The 21,975-nt window shown below is 45.6% G+C and overlaps 1 protein-coding gene across 2 annotated transcripts in view; it reads left to right on the plus strand.

The window, feature by feature from the left end:
- LOC115138466 (cysteine-rich motor neuron 1 protein-like) overlaps nt 1-21,975 on the plus strand; it is a 51,699-nt gene that overhangs the window by 12,083 nt on the left and 17,641 nt on the right. Inside the window, exons 2-5 of one of the 2 annotated variants that reach the window (XM_029675332.2) lie at nt 643-804; nt 1,031-1,204; nt 13,005-13,247; nt 17,104-17,283. In XM_029675332.2, coding sequence (XP_029531192.1) covers nt 643-804; nt 1,031-1,204; nt 13,005-13,247; nt 17,104-17,283 — 759 coding nt within the window. The remainder of the gene's footprint in view (nt 1-642; nt 805-1,030; nt 1,205-13,004; nt 13,248-17,103; nt 17,284-21,975) is intronic. The other variant, XM_029675334.2, reaches the window with a different exon arrangement.

A 21,975-nucleotide genomic window follows, 5' to 3' on the forward strand; every position in this document is an offset into this window, starting at 1 on the left:
TATGATGCGCTGGGTTGCTCTGATTCAGCCCAGGCCCCACTATGATGCGCTGGGTTGCCCTGAAGCAGCCCAGGCCCCACTATGATGCGCTGGGTTGCTCTGATTCAGCCCAGGCCCCACTATGATGCGTTGGGTTGCTCTGAAGCAGCCCAGGCCCCACTATGATGCGCTGGGTTGCTCTGATTCAGCCCAGGCCCCACTATGATGCGCTGGGTTGCTCTGATTCAGCCCAGGCCCCACTATGATGCGCTGGGTCACTCTGATTCAGCCCAGGCCCCACTATGATGCGCTGGGTCACTCTGATTCAGCCCAGGCCCCACTATGATGCGCTGGGTTGCTCTGATTCAGCCCAGGCCCCACTATGATGCGCTGGGTTGCTCTGATTCAGCCCAGGCCCCACTATGATGCGCTGGGTTGCTCTGATGCACCCCAGGCCCCACTATGATGCGCTGGGATGCTCTGATTCAGCCCAGGCCCCACTATGATGCGCTGGGTTGCTCTGATGCAGCCCAGGCCCCACTATGATGCGCTGGGTTGCTCTGATTCAGCCCAGGCCCCACTACACTGTGCTGGATCGCTCTGATGATGCTTCTCTTCTTGTTCTCTCCTCTCCTCTAATATCACGTCTCCTCTTCTCCACAGTTCTGCCTGACAACCCGGAGGCTGGGTTGGAGGATGAGCGCTGCCCCCTGCAGACGGGCTGTGACAGAGCGGGGGCCATGTGTGTGTGTGACGCTCGTCAATCGTGCCTGAGCTCCTTCGCCTACCCTGACATGGAATCCTGCATGAGGGCTGGCAAGACAGGTGAGTCTCCCACAACTAGCAGTCAGGAGCAAAGAATGCAATCCTTTGAACGTTGCTAATCCGTATCAGATGTTGAACGCTGGTGACTAACGCTAGGAACATATCTTAGTGATGACACACAAGCTCAGGCTTTGCATGAGGGTGCCCCAGCGTGGATCTGTGTGGTGCTAATGTCAGTGACTCATGATGACTGACTATTTCCTGTCCCCTCTTCTCTTTCTTTTAGAGAGCCGTAGACATGAGCACCGGGACAGGCAGAGGGAGAAGTTTGTGGGCCCCTCCAACCCAGCCTGCATGTTTTCTGGGTGCAACCTGACAGGACAGGGCTGTGTGTGTGAGTCCCAGAGCTGCCACCACCACTTCACCTACATCAACCGCAGCCAGTGCCAGGAGGCCGCAGGTAACCTTAAACTAACCTAAAACTAACCCAAAACTAACCAACAACTGCTCAAGTCATATTGCAGAAAGTGGGCTGATACAGTGAACAAAATGTAGATGCAGATTCATAAACATCTGACCTTTTTTATCCTACAAAATCCTTGTATGCTGTCTTTTACACCATCTCTATTTGAGTTGATCTCAGCTTATTAAGCATACGGGGTAATAGTGATAGGCATGTACCCTAATATTTACGTAGAGTCATGTGCTACCTGACTCATACAGTACAGCGAGTCAGCACAACGAGGTGTAGTAGACAACCAGTCAGTCTATTTCGAAGTCCAGACAGAAAGGCAGAGAGAAGTTATAATATGAGGAGAATGCACGGTGTAAATATGAAGTGTTATAAATCTGCGTACACAGTGTTCAGGCAGTAAAGTGTAACAGTATAGTGTGTAGGCTGAATGCTGTCCCTGTCCAGGGTTAAAGCCTTGAGTGAGGCGGAAGATGGAACTCCACAGAGCTCAGGTACCAGAGTGACTATTATGGGCTGGTTGTTTAAATGTGGTTCATAGAGAGGCCAAGTGTAAGTATTCATGTAGCTGACTCTCTGACTGGCACTTCTAAGTGAGAATTGTTATTAAGGTGGGTTCTATTTCGCCCCTTTGACAGAACTGGGAGAGAGATGCATAAAGCCAATATGGCAGCTCTCTCTGTACGTATGAAGAACATTGGTCTCATTGAAAAAGTGCCAGTGAGTGAACTCAGAGACTCTCTCTGTCTCGCTGTGTTAGTTATCATTAGTTGCTTCATAATACTATACAGCCACATTGTGCCAGAAGCCCGGACTCACGTCAGTATACTGAGCACATTTGTTCAGCTTAGGAGGCCCAATTGCATGTTTTTTATTCATATTTTTATTCATCACATGTGACTAATACAATTTGATTTGATTTGACTAGATCCAGAACTAAAAAGTGTGTTTTAGATTTGCCACATCAGATTATGTTTGTACTTTCATTCTTTTTTTTTTTATTGGATAATTCAGTTGGGAAATGGCAAAAATCTGTTGTTGCAAATCGGTATAATTCCTGATAATATAATGATGTATGGGGTATAGCAGCCAGTGTAGCTGTAGTACTATAGCTGGCGACGTGCCATAGAGGCCTATCTGAGGTTATTAGATCTATAAAGAAATGTTGGGGTTGTTACAGAGCATTTACAGTCCCTTGGCTGTGTATTTGGATATTTCTCCTAAGCCACATTTGTTCAGTAAATCCCTCTAGACATGTGGGAAACTGTGCTCACATTGTATTGTTGAGAGAGAGTGTCATTAGCTTCTCCTGTGTCACTATGAAAAATATACACCAGTCGACTGCTGCATTTCGCAACTTCCCGTCCTCAAGGACGGCCAAGAGAGGACGACAGCGTGAAATGACAACACTGAAAACAGTAAACTTTTTAGCAGCCTATGGGTTTTCACCACTCCTCACACACCCAACAGCCGCTCATTAAGTAACGGGTTTATTTGTGTGTGTGTGTGTGTGTGTGTGTGTGTGTGTGTGTGTGTGTGTGTGTGTGTGTGTGTGTGTGTGTGTGTGTGTGTCAAGGCAGTCATAATTAACTTGTTTTGTCTGACTGGCTTGGTGGATGTCTTGCTGTCTGTCTGCATAGTGGCAGGGACTTTAGAGGGGTCGTGGGCCTACCCATCTCACCAAGTAGTGCTTTAGCTCGGTATGAATGTGTCTGTTAGCGTGTGACGTCTAAAGATAATAAGTTCTGGTTTTGCTGCATGAGATTTACAGTGATTCCGACCCCTCTTCACACGCAATTGAAGATGAAAGCAAAATTATTGCCAGTGCTTTAAGTACTTTTTCAGCCCTGTATTTGAACATAGCATCCTCTGTCTGTACATTTACACATGGTAGTGGTTTGGGACTGGCTCTTCATGTTCAGATTATCGAGTAGCCTTCTGAGGCGAGCCAACCGTCCTGACTGGTGTTCCTGTTTACTGTTTGTTTGAAGACTTGGGGCGCAACGAGCCAACCGTCCTGACTGGTGTTCCTGTTTACTGTTTGTTTGAAGACTTGGGGCGCAAACGTAATTTGCTACTTCACTGTCTGCAGCGCTTGATCACCAACAGCCACTTCTTAGTACTTTTAAAGGTTCTCTATATATGTACTTTCCGCATGCTGACGCACGTTGTTGGACTTCAAACGGCGGTCAATGTCATGATGGCTGCTGTGAGGTGACATTGACACAGGCACCTTGTGTTGCTAAGGAGGAAGTATTAGACAGAATCTCTGAAGATTGATCAGATTAGTGGAAGAGAAGGAGGCCAGGCCAGGGAGCCAGCTAGGGAGCTGGCTAGGGGTAGTCAGGGAAGCCATCTTAACAAGTTATTTGTGTCAAGTGCAGAAAATGGCCTGGGGTCTCTGCTTAGTTCTCTGGCCCGGTGTGTGCTTTTATGACTTTGATTAATGATTAAGCTTTAAGCTGCTGTGCACAAGGAGTTTCCCGATGTGGCCTTCAGAAGAGGGACTTGTTCTGCAGCTACTAATACTTTGATTTGATTCATGTTGCTCATATGACGTAATATTGTAGTGGCCTGCAGAGAGCAGATCTGGGGAAACAGAAGGTGGATGTAATCCGTTGGGTTGTTTTGCATAACGACTGAATATCACGTAACATCAATGTACTTTCAACTTTAAACACCCAATCATGGTTAACCTCAGAAGGTTAATATGGGTGACAGCTTTGCACACTCTTGGCATTCTCTCAACCAGCTTCAGCTGGTATAATTTTCCAACAGTCTTGAAGGAGTTCCCACATATGCTGACCACTTGTTGGCTGCTTTTCCTTCACTCTACAGTCCAACTCATCCCAAACCATCTCAATTTGGTTGAGGTTAGTTGATTGTGGAGGCCAGGTCATCTGATGCAGCACTCCATCACTCTCATTCTTGGTCAAATACCCCTTATACAGCCTGGAGGTGTGTTGGGTCATTGTCTTGTTGAAAAACAAATGATAGTCCCACTAAGAGCAAACTAGATGGGATTGCGTATCGCTACAGAATGCTGTGATAGCAATGCTGTTTAAGTGTGCCTTGAATTCTAAATTAATCACTGACAGTGTCCGCAACAAAGCACATCATCACACTTCCTACTCCATTCTTCATGGTGAGAACCACACATGCGGAGGTCATCTGTTCACCTACTCTGCGTCTCACAAAGACACAATGGTTGAAAACCAAAATCTTAAATTTGGACTCATCTGACCAAGGACAGATTGCCACCGGTGTAATGTCCATTGCTTGTGTTTCTTGGCCCAAGCAAGTCTCTTCTTCTTATTGGTGTCCTTTAGTAGTGGTTTCTTTGCAGCAATTTGACCACGAAGGCCTGATTCACGCAGCCTCCTCTGAACAGTTGATGTTGAGATGTCTGTTACTTGAACTCTGTGAAGAATTTATTTGGGCTGCAATCTGAGGTGCAGTTAACTCTGCAGCAGAGGTAACTCTGGGTCATCCTTTCTTGTGGAGTTCCTCATGAGAGCTAGTTTCATCATAGACCTTGAGGGTTTTTGCAACTGCACTTGAAGAAACTTTCAAAATGCTTGAAATGTTCCATATTGACTGACCTTTATGTCTTAAAGTAATGATGGACTGTTGTTTCTCTTTGCTTATTTGAGCTGGTCTTGCCATAATACGGACTTGGTCTTTTACAAAATAGGTTTATTTTCCTAATACCAACCTTACCTTGTCACAACACAACTGATTAGCTTAAACACATTAAGAAGGAAAGAAATTCCACAAATTCCACAAAGGCACACCTGTTAATTGAAATGTATTCCAGGTGACTACCTCATGAAGCTGACTGAGAGAATGTAAAGAGTGTGCAAAGCTGTCAACAAGGCTAAAGGGTGGCTACTTTGAAGAATCTAAAATATATTTAGATTTGTTTAACACTTTTTTGGTTACTACATGATTCCACATGTTATTTCATAGTTTTGATGTCTTCACTATTATTCTACAATGTAGAAAAACCCTTGACTGAGCAGGCGTGTCCAAACTTTGACTGGTACTGTATATACTAGGTGACTGACACTGTCACGATCGTCGTAAGATGCGGACCAAAGCGCAGCGTGGTGTGAATGCATCATTTTAATGGATGACGAAAACACGACGTAAACTGAACAACAACCGTGACGCTATATACTAACTGTGCTGACACAAGCAACTAACATAGACAATCACCCACAACCCACAATGACAAAACAGGCTACCTAAATATGGTTCCCAATCAGAGACAACCACTAACACCTGCCTCTGATTGAGAACCATATCAGGCCAAACACGGAAACAGACAAACTAGACATAAAACATAGAATGCCCACTCAGATCACACCCTGACCAAACAAAACATATAAACATACAAAGCAAACTATGGTCAGGGTTTGACAGATACACTGTTTTGAAGCCACCGTTCCTCCGTGTTGGTATTTTGGAAGCTATAGAAATGCATTTATTAATGTCTACATTGACACATTTATTATAATACAGACACCTTAATTCATAAGTTTAAATTATATTATCTGAGCTAAACATGAGCTAAACATACAAATAAATCAATATCTAAAGCCATTCACTTTAAAGTATCATTTTTCGAGAGTACTATTGTTACGGTCCCCACTGCAACAACAAAATACTTAAATACATGCAATGTAATACTTTAGAATTCCATTTGTTTGAATACATCATTTGTAAAATGGGGCAGTATTGAAGTTTAGTATAATCGTATGAGTAGTTTTTAAAAGGGAGGAAGTGGAGGGAGGAAAAAGAGAGAAAGTGGAGTTGATGCAGGTCAGACACGGGAACCGTGCCCACCATGATGCCATGGTACAATGAAGCTCGTTACTACGGAGTTGGCCCACCTGTAGCACCACACTCCCTCCCGCCCGGGTCCTTCTCCTGAAAGCATCATTAGTTCTACTTGGCTGCAGCCTCTTTGTGGTATTGCTATTACTCGCCATTCCAGACTGCCAGTAGCTGGCAGGGGTGCTAGATTTCTCCTTTCTCTGTGTTTGAGTGTCATTTGCGGAAACTACGGCCCCTGTCGCGCCCAGCGAGCCTGCTCATGTCCAAGTGCGTGTGTTGTTTGTGTGTGGGTGCGTGTGTGTGTGCGGGTGTGTGCGTGTGTGTGTGTGTCTCAGCTTGTGTGGTGGTTCAGGCAAAGAGCGTCTCCACTAGGCGAGTTGGGATCACTGTCTCAGCCTGTCAGTCCTCTCACTGCTCTCAGTCAGCTTATAGCCCTGATCACCAGACACCACAACTCTTCCCAAGCCCCAGCCCCAACCCTTCGAGCCCTGCCGTGCTCCGGCCCTCAAGCCCTGCCCTGCCCCAACCCAAGCCCCAGCCCCTGCAGCGAGCCACAGATCCATCTCTGCCTTCCAGCCCTTGCCCCAGCTCTCCAGCTCTAGCCTGGGCACAGATCATATCACCAGCCTCTGCTTTTCCTGGTCGTCGGTAAGTAAACATGAGCAGATGGCCAACACTGTTGAGTAACTCAACAGCCTTAACTGCCACAAACTTGGCAGCTGCAGAGCGTAGCAGCCCAAATCATGTTTTATGTTTAGTGTCTTCTAAGGCTGATCCAGAGACCGTTAACTCTGTTTGAAGCTCCCCTCATGGCCCGTTTGTTCCTGTTTCATACAACTTGAACCATAGTTGTGCCATCCTTCCACTCCCATGCATTCTGCTCCAGCTCTGTTGTAGACAATGGCCCATTGAAAAGAATCAGTCCCCTTTTCTCAGACATTGTTCAGCCCTTTCAGCATCATAAAAGCTCAGCCTCTCTCACTCACTTTCCCTGGGCCAATCTCATTGGAGATCTGACAATATGGGGAAGGGTGTGTTGAGCTACTCTGAGAGAAGAGAACACTCGACCCGCAGCTGCGGCTCTGCTGCCTGAGACACCAGGATCCCGTTTTTCAGCCACAAATATTTAGCCTGAGAGTGAGAGCGAGGAGCTGTGAGGTCTGTGTGTGTTTTTGAGTGTGGACGGTGGGCTGCTGCTGCTCTCTCTCCTGACTGTTCTAACTAGAGTGTGAGGTTCAGATGTCTATGTTTCTCTCTCCTGTGACCCTGTGGCTTTTGCCACCTCTCAGACTTAGTTCTTTATTATAGAGAACAATGCAGATGTTTTCAGCCCCAACCGCCAGTGGGCACATTGCCAGACCTCCACAGCTTTTGTGAGAGAGAGACATGCCTGATGGGTCCCTTTGCGGACAAACTGTATAAAACCTGAGGACGGACCAGAAGCCCACGGAGGGCAGCTGTACTAAGACAGCTTTGTTCTCTGCTGACTTGCTTCCAAAGTCAGTCACTGAACAGAACTCACATTGTGCGCTTTTTCCATGAGTAAACTCAGGCTGTCAACACAGCCTCCTCTGCCTACCAGAGCTGCTCTAGTCAGACAAATACTGTGCATCTGTGCCCTCTGTAGAAAAAAAGCTTTTTTTTCTTGAATGAGCTCTGAGATGCCAGAAATATGCATTGTTTACAATAGACAATTCTGTGGTAATAAACCAATTTTCAGATTCCACCTCAAGCCCGGCTTCAGGTTGCGTGGGTGTGTGTGCGTCTGCGTCTGCGTGTGTTTGTTTGTGCATGTGTGTGTGGGTATTAAGGCTTTGGTAGTGTTGCTAGCTTTTCCATACTATCTCACCATCCCAACAAGATAATATTTTGGCCATTCTACAGACTGAATTGATCAAGCATGACAAATTAGGACTTTGTGTTTTTGTTTTGAGCTAGAGAATAGCAACCATTGTGATACAGAGATTGCTCTAGTTACCACTGACTCTCTAATTACCCCATTGGCGCTTCCAAATAGAGCACAAACATGTGCTGAAATCTATCTTCCACTGAGTTTACCATGCTGTTTCCATGCCTGTTGTGCTCATAAATGTATCTTTTAGAAAATTATATTAATTGGACCTCCTTGGTTTGGAGCATTTCCACAAATGGCTACAATGTCAGTCATTTGAATGACAATAGTATGTCTGCCAGCTTGTTTCCAAGCGTACTCCAGTCCACCCATTGTTAGAAGTGAATGAGCAATTTGATTTCTTTGACTGGGGCACATACAATACACTGAAAGTTTATTCAATGCAAACATTGCACAAGATTTAATTCATGGTTTAAAAAGTCTTCATATGCAAATCACTATATTGGACAGCAGCACACATACACACACTCACACTCACACATAGACACACTCTTCACATACGCTGCTGCTACTGTGTTTATTATCTATCCTGATTGCCTAGTCACTTTTACCCCAACTTACAATGACCTCAACTACCTCGTAGCCCTGCACATTGACTCGGTACCGGTACTCCTTGTATATAGCCTCATTATTGTTATTTTGCTGTGTTACTATTTCCTTTTTCTGGGGGGGGGACTAATCTTTCTTACTTTTAACACTGCATTGTTGGAAAAGTAAGCATTTCACGGTAAAGTACCTGTTGTATTCGGCGCATGTGACAAATAACATTTGATTTGATTTGATTTTATACTGACTTATTGCTGTTAGGCTGATTTCAGAGGTATTATTTCTATCTAACTGAAGTTTATTTAACTCAAATGCAGGAATTAGGCCAAAAACCGTTAAAATGGTTGTTGCTCGACTTAATTCAGGGGAATTTTCCCCTTCTCTATGACACTATTCAGTAACAAAGTTTATCAATGCGAGCTTTGTGCCAGCCCCAACTGTTCACAGGTTCCTAGAGCAAACCCTACAGTACAGATACCTCACACTAAAGGTATATTTGAACCCAAATGGACCTGAGGACCACCAGACCCGGATCCAAATGAGCCCGAGGACAATCAAACCCAGATCCGATTGGACACAAAATTTGTATTTATTTTATTTTTATTTTTTATTTTTATTTAACATTTAACTAGGCAAGTCAGTTAAGAGCAAATTCTTATTTACAATGACGGCCTACCCCGGCCAAACCCTAACCAGGAAGGCACTGGGCCAATTGTGCGCTGCCCTATGGGTTTCCCAATCATGGCCGGTTGTGATACAGCCTGGAATCTAACCAGGGTCTGTGACGTGATGCGCCACTCGGCCCTGAAAGGGGGACCCGGCCACGAAAACAATCAGAACCAAACCCGAGTAGACCCAACATTAACCAGACCTAGACCCAACCCGTAACCTAACCGGTCCGTTTCAATTGGACCCGAGTGACAATTGTTTTTATGTTTATGTTTATCACATCATCAAGTTGCTTTTTTGGTTAAGAAATATATCTTTATGTTGGCTAGGCCTTATATACTGAAAAAATATATAAACGCAACATGTAGTGGAAATAAAAGATCCCAGAATTGTTCAATCTCTCTCAAATGTTGTGCACAAATTTGTTTACATTCTTGTTTGTGAGCATTTCTCCTTTGCGAAGATAATCCATCCACCAAGTGTGGCAGGTGTGGCATATTAAGAAGCTGATTAAACAGCAGGACCATTACACAGGTGCACCTTGTGCTGGGGACAATAAAAGGCCACTCTAAAATGTGCAGTTTTGTCACACAACATAATGACAGAGGTCTCAAGTTTTGAGGGAGCATGCAAGTGGCATGCTGACTGCAGGAATGTCCACCATTACTGTTGCCAGAGAATTTAATGTTTATTTCTCTACCACAAGCCGCCTCCAACGTTGTTTTAGAGAATTGAGCAGTACGTCCAAACGGACTCACAAACGCATACTACGTGTAACCATGAAAGCCCGGGACCTCCATATCTGGCTTCTTTAGCTGCGGGATCATCTGAGACCAGCCACCAGGACAGCTGATGAAACTGATTCCAAGAACACAGGATGAGATGTTACTATCCTTTGTGCAAGCACTTCCAAGAGTTAATGAACAGTGAGCGTGGTGAAATTTGGGGAGCGCATCGTCAGTAGTGTACCTTTGGTTCCTAGGGTGTTTCGGCCTTTCACACTATACACCCTCCCCAAAGGCGGCCAGCGACAGGGTGATCAATCCTACGCTTGCGTCCCATTCCCAATTAGTCATAGGAGTTGCCTTGTTGTTGATATCCAACATCCTATGGGACTATGCATGGCAGGGGCGTCCTCTTCCCTGAGTCAAGCATTGTTGACCGCATACCTCCTGGCCCTCTCACTTCGGGGCCCAGCTGGGGTCTTTCCCCTTCATCCAGAGCCACTGACTGCTGCCTTCTGCCGCCTCCGATACAGCTTTGATTGCCGAACGCTAACTCTGGCCCTTAATTCCCAGGTCTCTAAGCAGTCTGGTTGTAGATGTTGCCACAAAACCTCTGCAGCCCACCTCCACTGGTCGGACTTCTGTGTTCCAGCCATGATGCCGTGCTTCGGCAGCTAGATCAGCATAGCGCAGATGTTTTCGCTCATAAGCCTCATCTACTGAGTCCCCCCAGGGTACTGTGAGCTCATGAAGACCTTATTGAGCGAACGGGACCAGAGCACCATGTCAGGTCTTAGGGTGGTGGTTGCGATCTCCGGAGGAAACACAAGTTGCCGGCCAATGTCAGCTAGCATTTTCCAGTCGCGGGCCAAGTGCAGCTGGTCTCGCTCTAATGGTGTAGAGCCGCTCTTCGGTGGTTTAGCCCCTTCGCGGACAAAGTTTGTCCGTAAGGAGTGTGATGCTGCTGTGGGTGGTAGGGAGTTGGTGGCAGCTCGCTTGTCCTCCAGGGCGGACGCAAGGTTTTTAAGGACTAGCGTATTTCTGTCTGTATTAACGCCCCTTTGTGGGGAAAAACTCACTCTGATTGGCCGGGCCTCTCCCCAGTGGGTGGACATGGCTCCCAAGTGGGTGGGCCTATGCCCTCCCAGGCCCACCCATGGCTGCACCCCTGCCCAGTCATTTGAAATCCATAGATTAGGGCTTAATGGACTTATTTCAACTGACTGATATCCTTATATGAACTGTAACTCAGAAAACATGTTGCATGTAGCGTTTATATTATTGTCATTATATTCCCCTTATTAGGGTACAATAAATATGCTGTAGGCTATGCAGATCCTTGGTCAGACCCATTCAGGTCCACTCGGGTCTATCAGCTGTAGTTACATAGACCCAAGACCCGATGATAGTCAAACAGGACCCGACCCGGACCTGCTGAAAAAGCTAGAATTTTGGACCCGGACGGCTCAGGTCTTGGTTTGGGTGTGGGGTGGACCTATGAAGACCGCTACCTCCCACTCCTGCAGTATTTATTCAGGGATGGAAAAATCCAACACCTTTATCCTTAATTTCATCTGTCAGATATTCCCCCACCCCAAATATGATTCTCCTGCTCAAGTCACAACTTAACATTTCATATTTTCTGGGTCAGGCAAACTTCAAATGACTTCTTAACCAGACAATTAACAAGCCAGGCGAGCATTGGGTCAGACCGATATGTTCAACCTCTGAGGGTTTGACCACTGAAAGTAATACTAGAGGCATTGTCTGTATGTGGAGTTGGACTGTCTGTCAGTGGGGCAACAGTCAGACCCCTGGGCTCCAGTCCCTCCATTTGTCATTTCAGTTTCCCATCTGGTGGGAAAAGCCTCAGGGATCCTCTTACAGGTGCTCAAATGTTAGGGATAAGACACATCCTCTGCTAGAGTCGTGTTGCACCAGGGAACCGCCGAAAGTCTGGGAAGGACATCAACAAACCAGCTTTTGGACAATCCACTAACCCCAAGCTTTTTCAACCCATTTTATTCTCTCTCCACCAAAACCAGAATGCATGCAGAGATTGAATTATTCCTCTCATACGCAATCATAGGCATTACATTTCCCTCTCTTATGAGGCTAATAGTCATTTATCAGCTTCATGGTGTTCCCTTTCGTAAAGGCCCAAGGGAATACATGAAATAGAAACATAATCACCCATTTTCTCCACTGTCAACATCATACACTGCTTTATTCCACCATTCCACACTCTTCCCTTTTCCTCCGTAAAAGACATAGATCTACACTCTAGCCTAGTCCTAGTAGCAGATCTGTGAAATGACTTAGACTTATTGGACAGGATGTAAGTCTGCAGCACCCAATCCCTCGACTCTGTATATATTACAGTGACATGGTAGAACCAAAAATAAACTGTGGTTAAGGATTGGGTAAGCCAAGCTTTGTAAGGTAGCTACTGTTCTTCTACAATATGAGTACAGAGGGGCACTCCAGTCCACTTTACTTTTCCTGAATGGTGTCCAAAGTATACCCCTGAGCCCCCTGCACCCCCTAACCAAGGTATCAGGACCATTATGTTGGCTCTGGCTTCCTGCTATGCTAAGTGTAGTGTGATTTCTAAAATAAGGCTCAGGGCAGGAGAAAAAGGGCAGTGTTGAACATGGCCTTGTATTAATGGGTAGTGAGATGGAGAGGCTGTTTGGGGTGAGAGCTGGATCCAGTGGTTAGGCAGAGATCAGGGCAGGCATTAGACAGGATGTGCTGAGAGGTTGTCGTGTCTAGAGTCTAGCGTAGCTCTTACTCTCCATCCTAACAGGATGCTGTAAAGCTGCCACGGAGTGAAGGGGATCTGATGACTGTACTGAGCTGTGAACTCAGCCCCAAGCCTGCAACATGAGCACCACTGTTCAACACTGTTCCACTAACACAAGCATGCAGGCCAGGGAGACCCACTCCTCTCCCCCCTTTTCCCCTGCCGCCCTCCGAACAGTGTGGGCACTGTTGTAGCCTGGAGCCGGGTGGAAGGTGGTGTTACAGTATGCCTCACTGAGGGTTGTTATTGTATGTGACTGACTCAATGTGTGTGTGTATATGTATATTTCAGAGGAGAGGAAGTGTGTCGGGATCACATGCCCTGCTCTGTCCATGCCCTCCTGCCCTGAGGGCTCGGTTCTGACCAAGAGCTACACTCCCCCTGCTGGCTGCTGCCCCACTGTGCCCCCCCAGTGCACCTGTGACCTCCGCACATGCCACAAGCCACAGTGCCCCTCCGGCCAGAAGACTGTACCACTCAGCCAGGCCACCGGCAAGCCAGAGGACTGCTGCGACGTGTTAGAATGCGTGAAAGGTAATGTATATAAACCTAGCAGGCCAAGAATTGGTGTAGTCTTCTTTGTTTTCTTACTGAGAGAAGTGGTGCTGGTGTGAAATGTTATGCCTTTGTGGAGGTAATTATTTTAATCAGAAAACAATTTCCCCCAAAAAATCCCAGTTGACTAAATGTCCTGTGATGAAAAAGACAGTCAGTAATGAGATGGTAATTACGGTTGGGTTGTTAATCAGTCTCTCTGCCACTGCATAGTGTGACGACGGTTCACATTTCAGGGGTATATCCGCAAATAATCTCAACACCTCTAGGCATATTAATCATAATGAGCCTCGTTAGGCAGATTGTGTCTGTGGAGTGTGTTCGTAACTGGTGTTCTCGCCCTTGTGTGTGTGTGTGTGTGTGTGTGTGTGTGTGTGTGTGTGTGTGTGTGTGTGTGTGTGTGTGTGTGTGTGTGTGTGTGTGTGTGTGTATATATATTTGTGTGTGTGTGTGTGTGTGTGAGAGAGAGAGAGAGAGAGAGAGAGAGAGAGAGAGCAGATGTTGGTAGTGCAGCCAAGTCACTCTCCTCCTCAAACAGCCCAGAGTTACATTTCACATTCACAGCAGCTAGCCAATCAGCCAGCCAGTCAGGGAGGCACAGAGTCAGGGAGAGAGGGAGTTAGGCAGGGAGGAAGGCAGGGAGGGAGGGGACCTGAACCTGGCTGTTTACTCTGCCCTCCCAGCAAATATTTGCTGTTTTACCAACAGAACAAATTCCCATTCTGGCACCTCTGCGTCCATAAATGTGTGCCGTGTCCCGGAATGAATGGACTTAATGAGTGCAGTGACCAGAAAAGTGCTTAGGCTACCAATCTGCTCAACAGAAGTGCAGTGTCAAAGAGTTCCTGTCTGGTCACACGTCCAAGAGGAAAAGGTTCAACAGTTCATTGATGGGAATGCTTTTTATGTGCTCCAGTCTGCCAGGGGGAGTGTAATCGAGTCAGGCAGGCCGGTGAGGGCTGAATGGCGGCTGCAGAGGCTAGGGGATCAGTGTTTTGATAACAAGTGTCTGCTGCTCTTTGGTTCCGGACTTGACGCCCTTTGTGCCTGCCCTACTGGCGGTTAGCCCCGCATGACTGCGCTCACATCAGAAATCACACAGAGAGGGACTGGGGATGAAGACATGGCACTTACCCCCTAGTATCCCCCCCAGGCTCCCCAAAGACCTCCTCAGGAACAAAACATCCCACATATTGGGTCACTCACAAACACCAAGCCCCATCCACAAAACACACTATTATTAACAAAGTGCGGGCGTCCTATAATATTTCTCTGTGAAACACATAATAGTATCCAGCTGTCAGTGACCTTAGGCATTGAGCACATGATTTTACAGACCAGAGGTTGGCTTTTGGTGGGTTTTTGGTCAGTGTACAGACTAATATGACAATGAACCTGTGTTTTTTGGCCATGTTTGACGAGAGACCGTTTCCAGCTCTGGCTGAAGAATGAGTCTGGGTGACTGGACAGGAGCTTGCATGGTCTTTCTGACCTGATGTTATCTGACATTGCAGATGGTCCCAAATGTCCATGCTACAGCAGCCTACTGTTTATCAACCCTTAGATGAGCAGTCTGGAGTCCCATGTAGCATGGATTTAGGTCAGGACAGGACACTTGATGTAGACTAGTATGGTACATGCTTTCCAAACCATAAACTGAGAAAAATCTCCTCAGAATTCTTGTTTATCATGGCCTCCCGAGTTGTCCAGTGGTCTAAATCACTGCATCACAGTGCTAGCTGTGCCACTAGAGATTTTGGGTTCGAGTCCAGGCTCTGTCGCAGCAAGCCGCGACCAGGAGACCCGTGGGGCGGTGCACAATTGGCCCAGCTTCATCCTGGTTAGGGGAGGGTTTAGCCAGCAGGGATGTCCTTGTCCCATCGTGCACTAGCGACTCTTGTGGTGGGCCGGGGAGCAGTGCACGCTGACACGGTGGCCAGGTGCACTGTGTTTCCTCCGACACATTGGTGCGGCTGGCTTCCTTGTTAAGTGGGCATTGTGTCAAGAAGCAGTGCGGCTTGGTTGGGTTGTGTTTCGGAGGACGCATAGCTCTTGACCTTCGCCTCCGTATGTTGCAGCGATGAAACAAGACTGTAACTACCAATTGGATACCATGAAATTGGGGAGAAAATGGGGTAAAAATAAATTACAATAAGGATTTATTGTTTATCATTTGGGTTTTGCATTTTTGTTTGCTGGGAAAGACAAGTCACACCATGTCAGTTTGTCATGAATGTTTTAGGGTTGGCCAGGGTCAGGGTTTTATGGCACCTTCAACCCCTGCCTCTATCCCATCCTCAATATGGATTGGACTGGAAATCAGAATGCATGAATGGAATTTAGTGTCTCTGCCGCAAGTTTGTTTTAGGGATTACCATTAACAAATACTGGGGAAATCACATGTGAACATCCTGTCATGTGACTTCCTATTGTTTCCCAAGCGTTAAAAATGTTGCCATGCCTTTTGATTTCTGCCCGGCAAAGTACTTATTGCATTTTGTCTGTTTGGTTATGCTGCACGCAAGGCAGGCAGAGAGAGAGAGAGAGAGAGAGAGAGAGAGAGAGCGAGAGAGAGAGAGAGAGAGAGGGAGAGAGAAAGGAGATTGAGGGAAAGAGAGACATGGAAAGAGAGAACAAATCCTCACTTTACTTTCAACTCAGTTGGCCCACCTGCTTTGTATTAGAGCGTAGGCTGGTCCAGGAAGCAGGGAGAAAGGTGAGGGGTCAGAACAGCACTCTACCAGAGTATGGTATACAGATGCTGCCTCCCCCCATGGAAACCTTAATAGGGCTAGCTACATTTGTTAGCATCTGGGCACCCTTGAATGCCACAGGCAGACTTCTCCTGTGTGTGGTGCTGGTACCTGTCCCTCCGCTCCGCCGTATATTAAACAATGACCAGGGTCTACTTACGTAACCATTCTCCTGCAGTAACTTAATGGTCATGGTTTTAATGAGAAGTTTAATGTGGTCTTTCAAGGCCCTGAGTCACTGACTCATAGTCATAGCCAATGACAGTGTCATAGACAAATGGTTTATCTGGTAATCCAATAAAATGACATATGGCAATCACTGAAATTATAGAACTTTATGGCGATAAAAGCTGTCTTTGATGAATGAAATACTAAATAAAGAGAGCGCTCTTCCTTTACCACTCTCTTTCTCACACAAATACAAACACCCACTCCTCGGGTGTTCCAGGAGCATCGTGTGCAGTGGCTGGACGGTAGTGTCTGCAAGGCGGCTGCTCGGGGCTTGTTATGGGTCTCTAATGATCCGTACAGTAGTCATTGTTCTGTGGGCCGTCGCTTGGAGACAGACAGTGGAGGTTTCCGGTACTTACGCTGGCTTTACATGGCCTGTCTGCTGTCTGCAGCCCAGCACTCCAGACCACACCATGCCAGCCCAGCCCGCTGCTGTTTTCTTTTACCCAGCACTGGGCTGAGCTGAGCTACGCTGCGCGGTGCCACCTCCGCCAAGACTCCACAGATCTCTGCTAAATTCCACCCAATGGAGCTGGCTTCATTGTCTAATGCTGTTGGAGCCCAGTCCCCAGGGCTCTTGGCTCAAGTGCATAGCTCAGCACGACTTTACACAAATACACTTCTGTTCCATCCACAGCTAGCTACACTGTAATTATTGCATCTGAGTTAATGCACGGTTACAGAAGCAACAAACTCATTCTGTCCCGGTGTTTATAAGCTATTTAATACATACCAAATGGGATGGTTTAGCATAGTATGTTCATTCATCAGCCGTGAATGTATGTTAGCCATCAAGAGCCCCACATGTCGTTCAGGTTGACAGCGTCTGTTTCCCCTTCCACTTTTCCCAGTTTCCCCCAAGTGTGTCCACAACGGGAAGGAGTTTTCCGAGGGGGAGGTGTACCGTATGGACCCTTGCTGGCTCTGCCAGTGTCGAGGAGGGATATCCTTCTGCTCCAAAGCGGAATGTGCGGAACTGGACTGTGAGAACTTCTACATCCCAGAGGGAGAATGCTGCCCTGTATGCATAGGTACACACATCATTTTAAAGTTACACAACTGTATCTATTACAGATAGTTTTATAGGTATGTGAGATTTTGTATGATTGGTGGAGGTGAGCTGGCACAGTTCGGGAGGCCGTTAGTGTTGCTCTGAGTGTGGCCAGACAGGCAGGGAGGCTAGTAGGGAGGCATGCAGACGGACGGAGCAGACAGGGCTGTAATACACTCCCCCAGGGCTCCCAACACGCTGTACAATATCCTTACCTTAATGGCTTCCGTTTACATTCAGCTGGACTCAGCGGTCATTAACATGCTTCACATACAAGGACCAGTCAAAAGAATGAGCAATGGGTAGGAGGTCAGGAACATAAACCTCCTTTGAGTGAGTGCTTTGGCTTCATTATATCTGGTTGCCTTAATGGAGGGAGACCCCTTTTGTACCTGTCCTAGACACTAAAACACATGCCCTCAGAGTCAAGTAAAAACACTGGTACCTGCGGTTGGAGTTGTTAAAAGGCTTGGGTTTCGGGCAGCGCATATGGCCAACAAATGACGGTCTCGTGAAGCATAGTGGTGGTGGACAGATTTGGCTGCCACTGTTTTTGATCAGACACAGGAGAGGGAGGAAGACTGAGGGAGGTTATTGGAGGTCAGTGTTGGAGGTATATCTGGAATGTTCAGCCCCTGAGATTTTGGGGAATGCTTTCATCTTGTGTCCCTGCTTGGCCATGGAAAGCTCCAGTCATTGAGGAAGCCATTGTCAGTGTTACTGTTCTAAGCTGGGGGTGGTATTTGGTTTGTCCTCATTATTAAGAGCAACCCAAGCTGCACACCTGTTCTAATCTATTTGTAGACAGGTCAAGTCATCTACAGCCCTAAAAGGGCTTCAAGGCTGTGTGTGAAGGCATTATAATTTGTATTTTTAGGCTTGCTGTTGATAATGTGAGAGATGGATAAAGAGAGAAATAAAGGGATAGATTGAGAGGAAAGCAGGACTGCTTCATATTCAGTATAATCACACACAGATGGAGGAGTCACAGCAGCCAAATCTCTGCTGGAATCAAATCGGGCAAATAGGACTCCGTCTTTAGGGAGACCCACTCCTTCACCACACACACACACACACACACACACACACACACACACACACACACACACACACACACACACACACACACACACACACACACACACACACACACACACACACACACACACAGGTTCAGTGCACTACCCTCAGACCACCTTCCAACTCCACCTCACAGCTCTGCTGTGGTAATGGCCTGCCTCTCTTAACAATACATTTTAGAATAAAAACAATCATGATCATTTATGGTAAACTCTTAGGTCATCAAAATAGATTCCCAGAATTCAGAGGGCATACATCACCTCAAATGGAGCTCCATGTGTTTTCTGGGTTGCCTCTCAAACAGGATTCATTATGTTGTGGTCCTAGACTTCAAACAAATGGGTAAAACCTTATTGACATAAGTATTCACACCCCTAAGTCAATACTTTGTAGAAGCACCTTTTGGCAGTCTTTCTGGGTAAGTCTCTAAGAGCTTTCCACATCTGGATTGTGCAACATTTGCCGATTATTATTTTCAAAATTCTTCAAGCTTTGTCAGATTGTATTGTTGATCATTGCTAGACAACCATTTTCAGGTCTTGCCATAGATTTTCAAGTAGATTTATAGTACCAGTCAGAAGTTTGGACACACCTACTCATTCCAGGGTTTTTCTTTATTTTTTCATATTTTCTACATTGTCGAATAACAGTGAAGATATCAAAACTATGAAATAGCACATATGGAATCATGTAGTAACCCAAAAAAGTGTTAAACAAATCAAATGATATATTATATTTGAGCTTCTTCAAAGTAACCCCCCCTTTGCCTTAATGACAGCTTTAAACACTCTTAGCATTCTCTCAACCAGCTTCATGAGGTAGTCACCTGGAATGCATTTCGATTAACAGGTGCACCTTGTTAAAAGATAATTTGTGGAATTTCTTTCCTTCTTTATGTGTTTGAGCCAATCAGTTGTGTTGTGACAAGTTAGGGTTGGGTATACAGAAGATAGCCCTATTTGGTAAAAGACCAAGTCCATATTATGGAATGAACAGCTCAAATAAGCAAAGAGAAATGAAAGTCCATCATTACTTTAAGGCATGAAGGTCAGTCAATGCAGAAAATTTCATGAACTTTGAAAATGTCTTCAAGTGCAGTTGCAAAAACCATCAAGCTCTATGATGAAACTGGCTCTCATGAGGACCGCCATAGGAAAGGAAGACCCAGAGTTACATCTGCTGCAGGGGATAAGTTCAGTAGAGTTAACTGCACCTCAAATTGCAGCCCAAATAAATGATTCAGAGTTTAAGTAATCTCAACATCAACTGTTCAGAGGAGGCTGTGTGAATCAGGCCTTCATGGTTGAAATTGCTGCAAAGAAACCACTACTAAAGGACACCAATAAGAAGAAGAGACTTGCTTGGGACAATAAACACGAGAAATGGACATTTGGCCGGTGGAAATCTGTCCTTTGGTCCAAATTTGAGAAGAGTCCAAATTTGCGATTTTTGGTTCCAACCGCTGTGTCTTTGTGAGACGCAGAGTAGGTGAATGGATGATCTCCGCATGTGTGGTTCCCACCGTGAAGCATGGAGGAGGAGGTGGGATGGTGTGGGGGTGCTTTGCTGGTGACACCGTCAGTGATTTATTTAGAAATCAAGACACACTTAACCAGCTACCACAGCATTCTGCAGCGATACTCCATCCTATCTGGTTTGCGCTTCGTGGGGCTATCATTTGTTTTTCAACAGGACAATGACCCAACACACCTTCAGGCTATGTAGGGGCCAGTTGACCAAGAAGGAGAGTGATGGAGTGCTTCATCAGATGACCTGGCCTCCACAATCACCTGACATCAACCCAATTGAGATGCTTTGGGATGAGTTGGACCGCAGAGTGAAGGAAAAGAAGTACTCAGAATATGTGGGAATTCCTTCAAGACTGTTGGAAAAGCATTCCAGGTGAAGCTGATTGATAGCATGCCAAGAGTTTGCAAAGCTGTCATCAAGACAAAGGGTGACTACTTTGAAGAATCTACAACTTTTTATATATCTTGATTTGTTTTACACTTTTTTGGTTACTACATGATTCCATGTGTTATTTCACAGTTCTGATGTCTTCACTATTATTCTACAATGTAGAAAATAGTAAAAAATAAAGAAAAACCCTTGAATGACTAGGTGTGTCCAAACTTTTGACTGGTACTGTAACTCGGCCACGCAGGAAAATTCACTGTCTTCTTGGCAAGCAACTCCAGTGTAGATTTGGTCTGGTGTTTTTGGTTATTGTCCTGCTGAAAGGTGAATTCATCTCCCAATGTCTGGTGGAAAGCAGACTGAACCAGGCTTTCCTCTAGGATTTTGTCTGTGCTTAGCTCCATTCCATTTATTTTTTATCCTGAAAAACTCCCCAGTCCTTAACGATTGCAGGCATACCCATAACATGATGCAGCCGACGCTATGCTTGCAAATATGGAGAGTGCTACTCAGTAATGTGTTGTATTGGATTTGCCTCAAACATAACACTTTGTATTCAGTACCAAAAGTTAATTGCTTTGCCACATTTCTTTGCAGTATTACCTTGGTATTGGTATTTTATTAGTAACCCCACTCTTCCTGGAGTCACACAACATGAATCATTACATAATACAGAACACTAATAGACAAGAACAGCTCAAGGACAGAACTACATCAATTTGTGCCTTGTTGCAAACAAGATGCATGTTTTGGAATATGTTTATTCTGTACAGGCTTCTTTCTTTTCACTCTGTCAATGAGGTTAGTATTGTGGAGTAACTATAATGTTGTTGTTCCATCCTCAGTTTTCTGCTATCACAACCATTAAACTCTGTAACTGTTTTAAAGTCACCATTGGCCTCATGGTGAAATCCCTGAGCGGTTTCCTTCCTCTCCAGCAACTGAGTTATGAAGGGTACCTGTAGTGACTGGGTGTATTTCTACACCATCCAAAGTGTAATTAATAACTTCACCATGCTCAAAGGGATATTCAAGGTCTTATTTTTTACCAATAGGTTCCCTTCTTCGCGAGGTATTGGAAAACCTCCCTGGTCTTTGTGATTGAATCTCTGTTTGAAATTCACTGCTCGAATGAGGGACCTTACAGATAATTACATGAGTAGGGGTATAGAGATGAGGTGGTCATTCAAAAATCATGTTAAACGCTATTATTGCACACAGAGTGAGTCCATGCTACTTATTATGTGACTTGTTAAGCACATTTTTACTCCTGAACTTATTTAGACTTGCCATAACAACGGGGTTGAATACTTACTGACTCAAGACATTTCAGCTTTTCATTTGTAATTCATTTGATTTTTTTTCTCTGAAAACATCATTTCACTTTGACATTATGGGGTATTGTGTGTAGACCGGTGACAAAAAAGATCCAAATTGAATCCATTTCAAATTGAGGCTGTAACACAACAAAATGTGGAACAAGTCAAGAGGTGTGAATACCTTCTCAAGGCACTCTAATGCTCTTAAATGGGATTTTTTTGCTTTTGAGTGAAATTTATGGCACTGAACCCTGAACTGTTCTTTGGCCTTTAGGGGCACGGATGAAACTGTGTCTGTGTGACATGCACGTGGCTGAGGTTAACTCCTCTTATGGGGAAAGACTAGACACTGCAGA

The sequence above is a fragment of the Oncorhynchus nerka genome, linkage group LG12 (assembly GCF_034236695.1).
Source record: "Oncorhynchus nerka isolate Pitt River linkage group LG12, Oner_Uvic_2.0, whole genome shotgun sequence".
Classification (NCBI taxonomy): Eukaryota; Metazoa; Chordata; class Actinopteri; order Salmoniformes; family Salmonidae; genus Oncorhynchus; species Oncorhynchus nerka.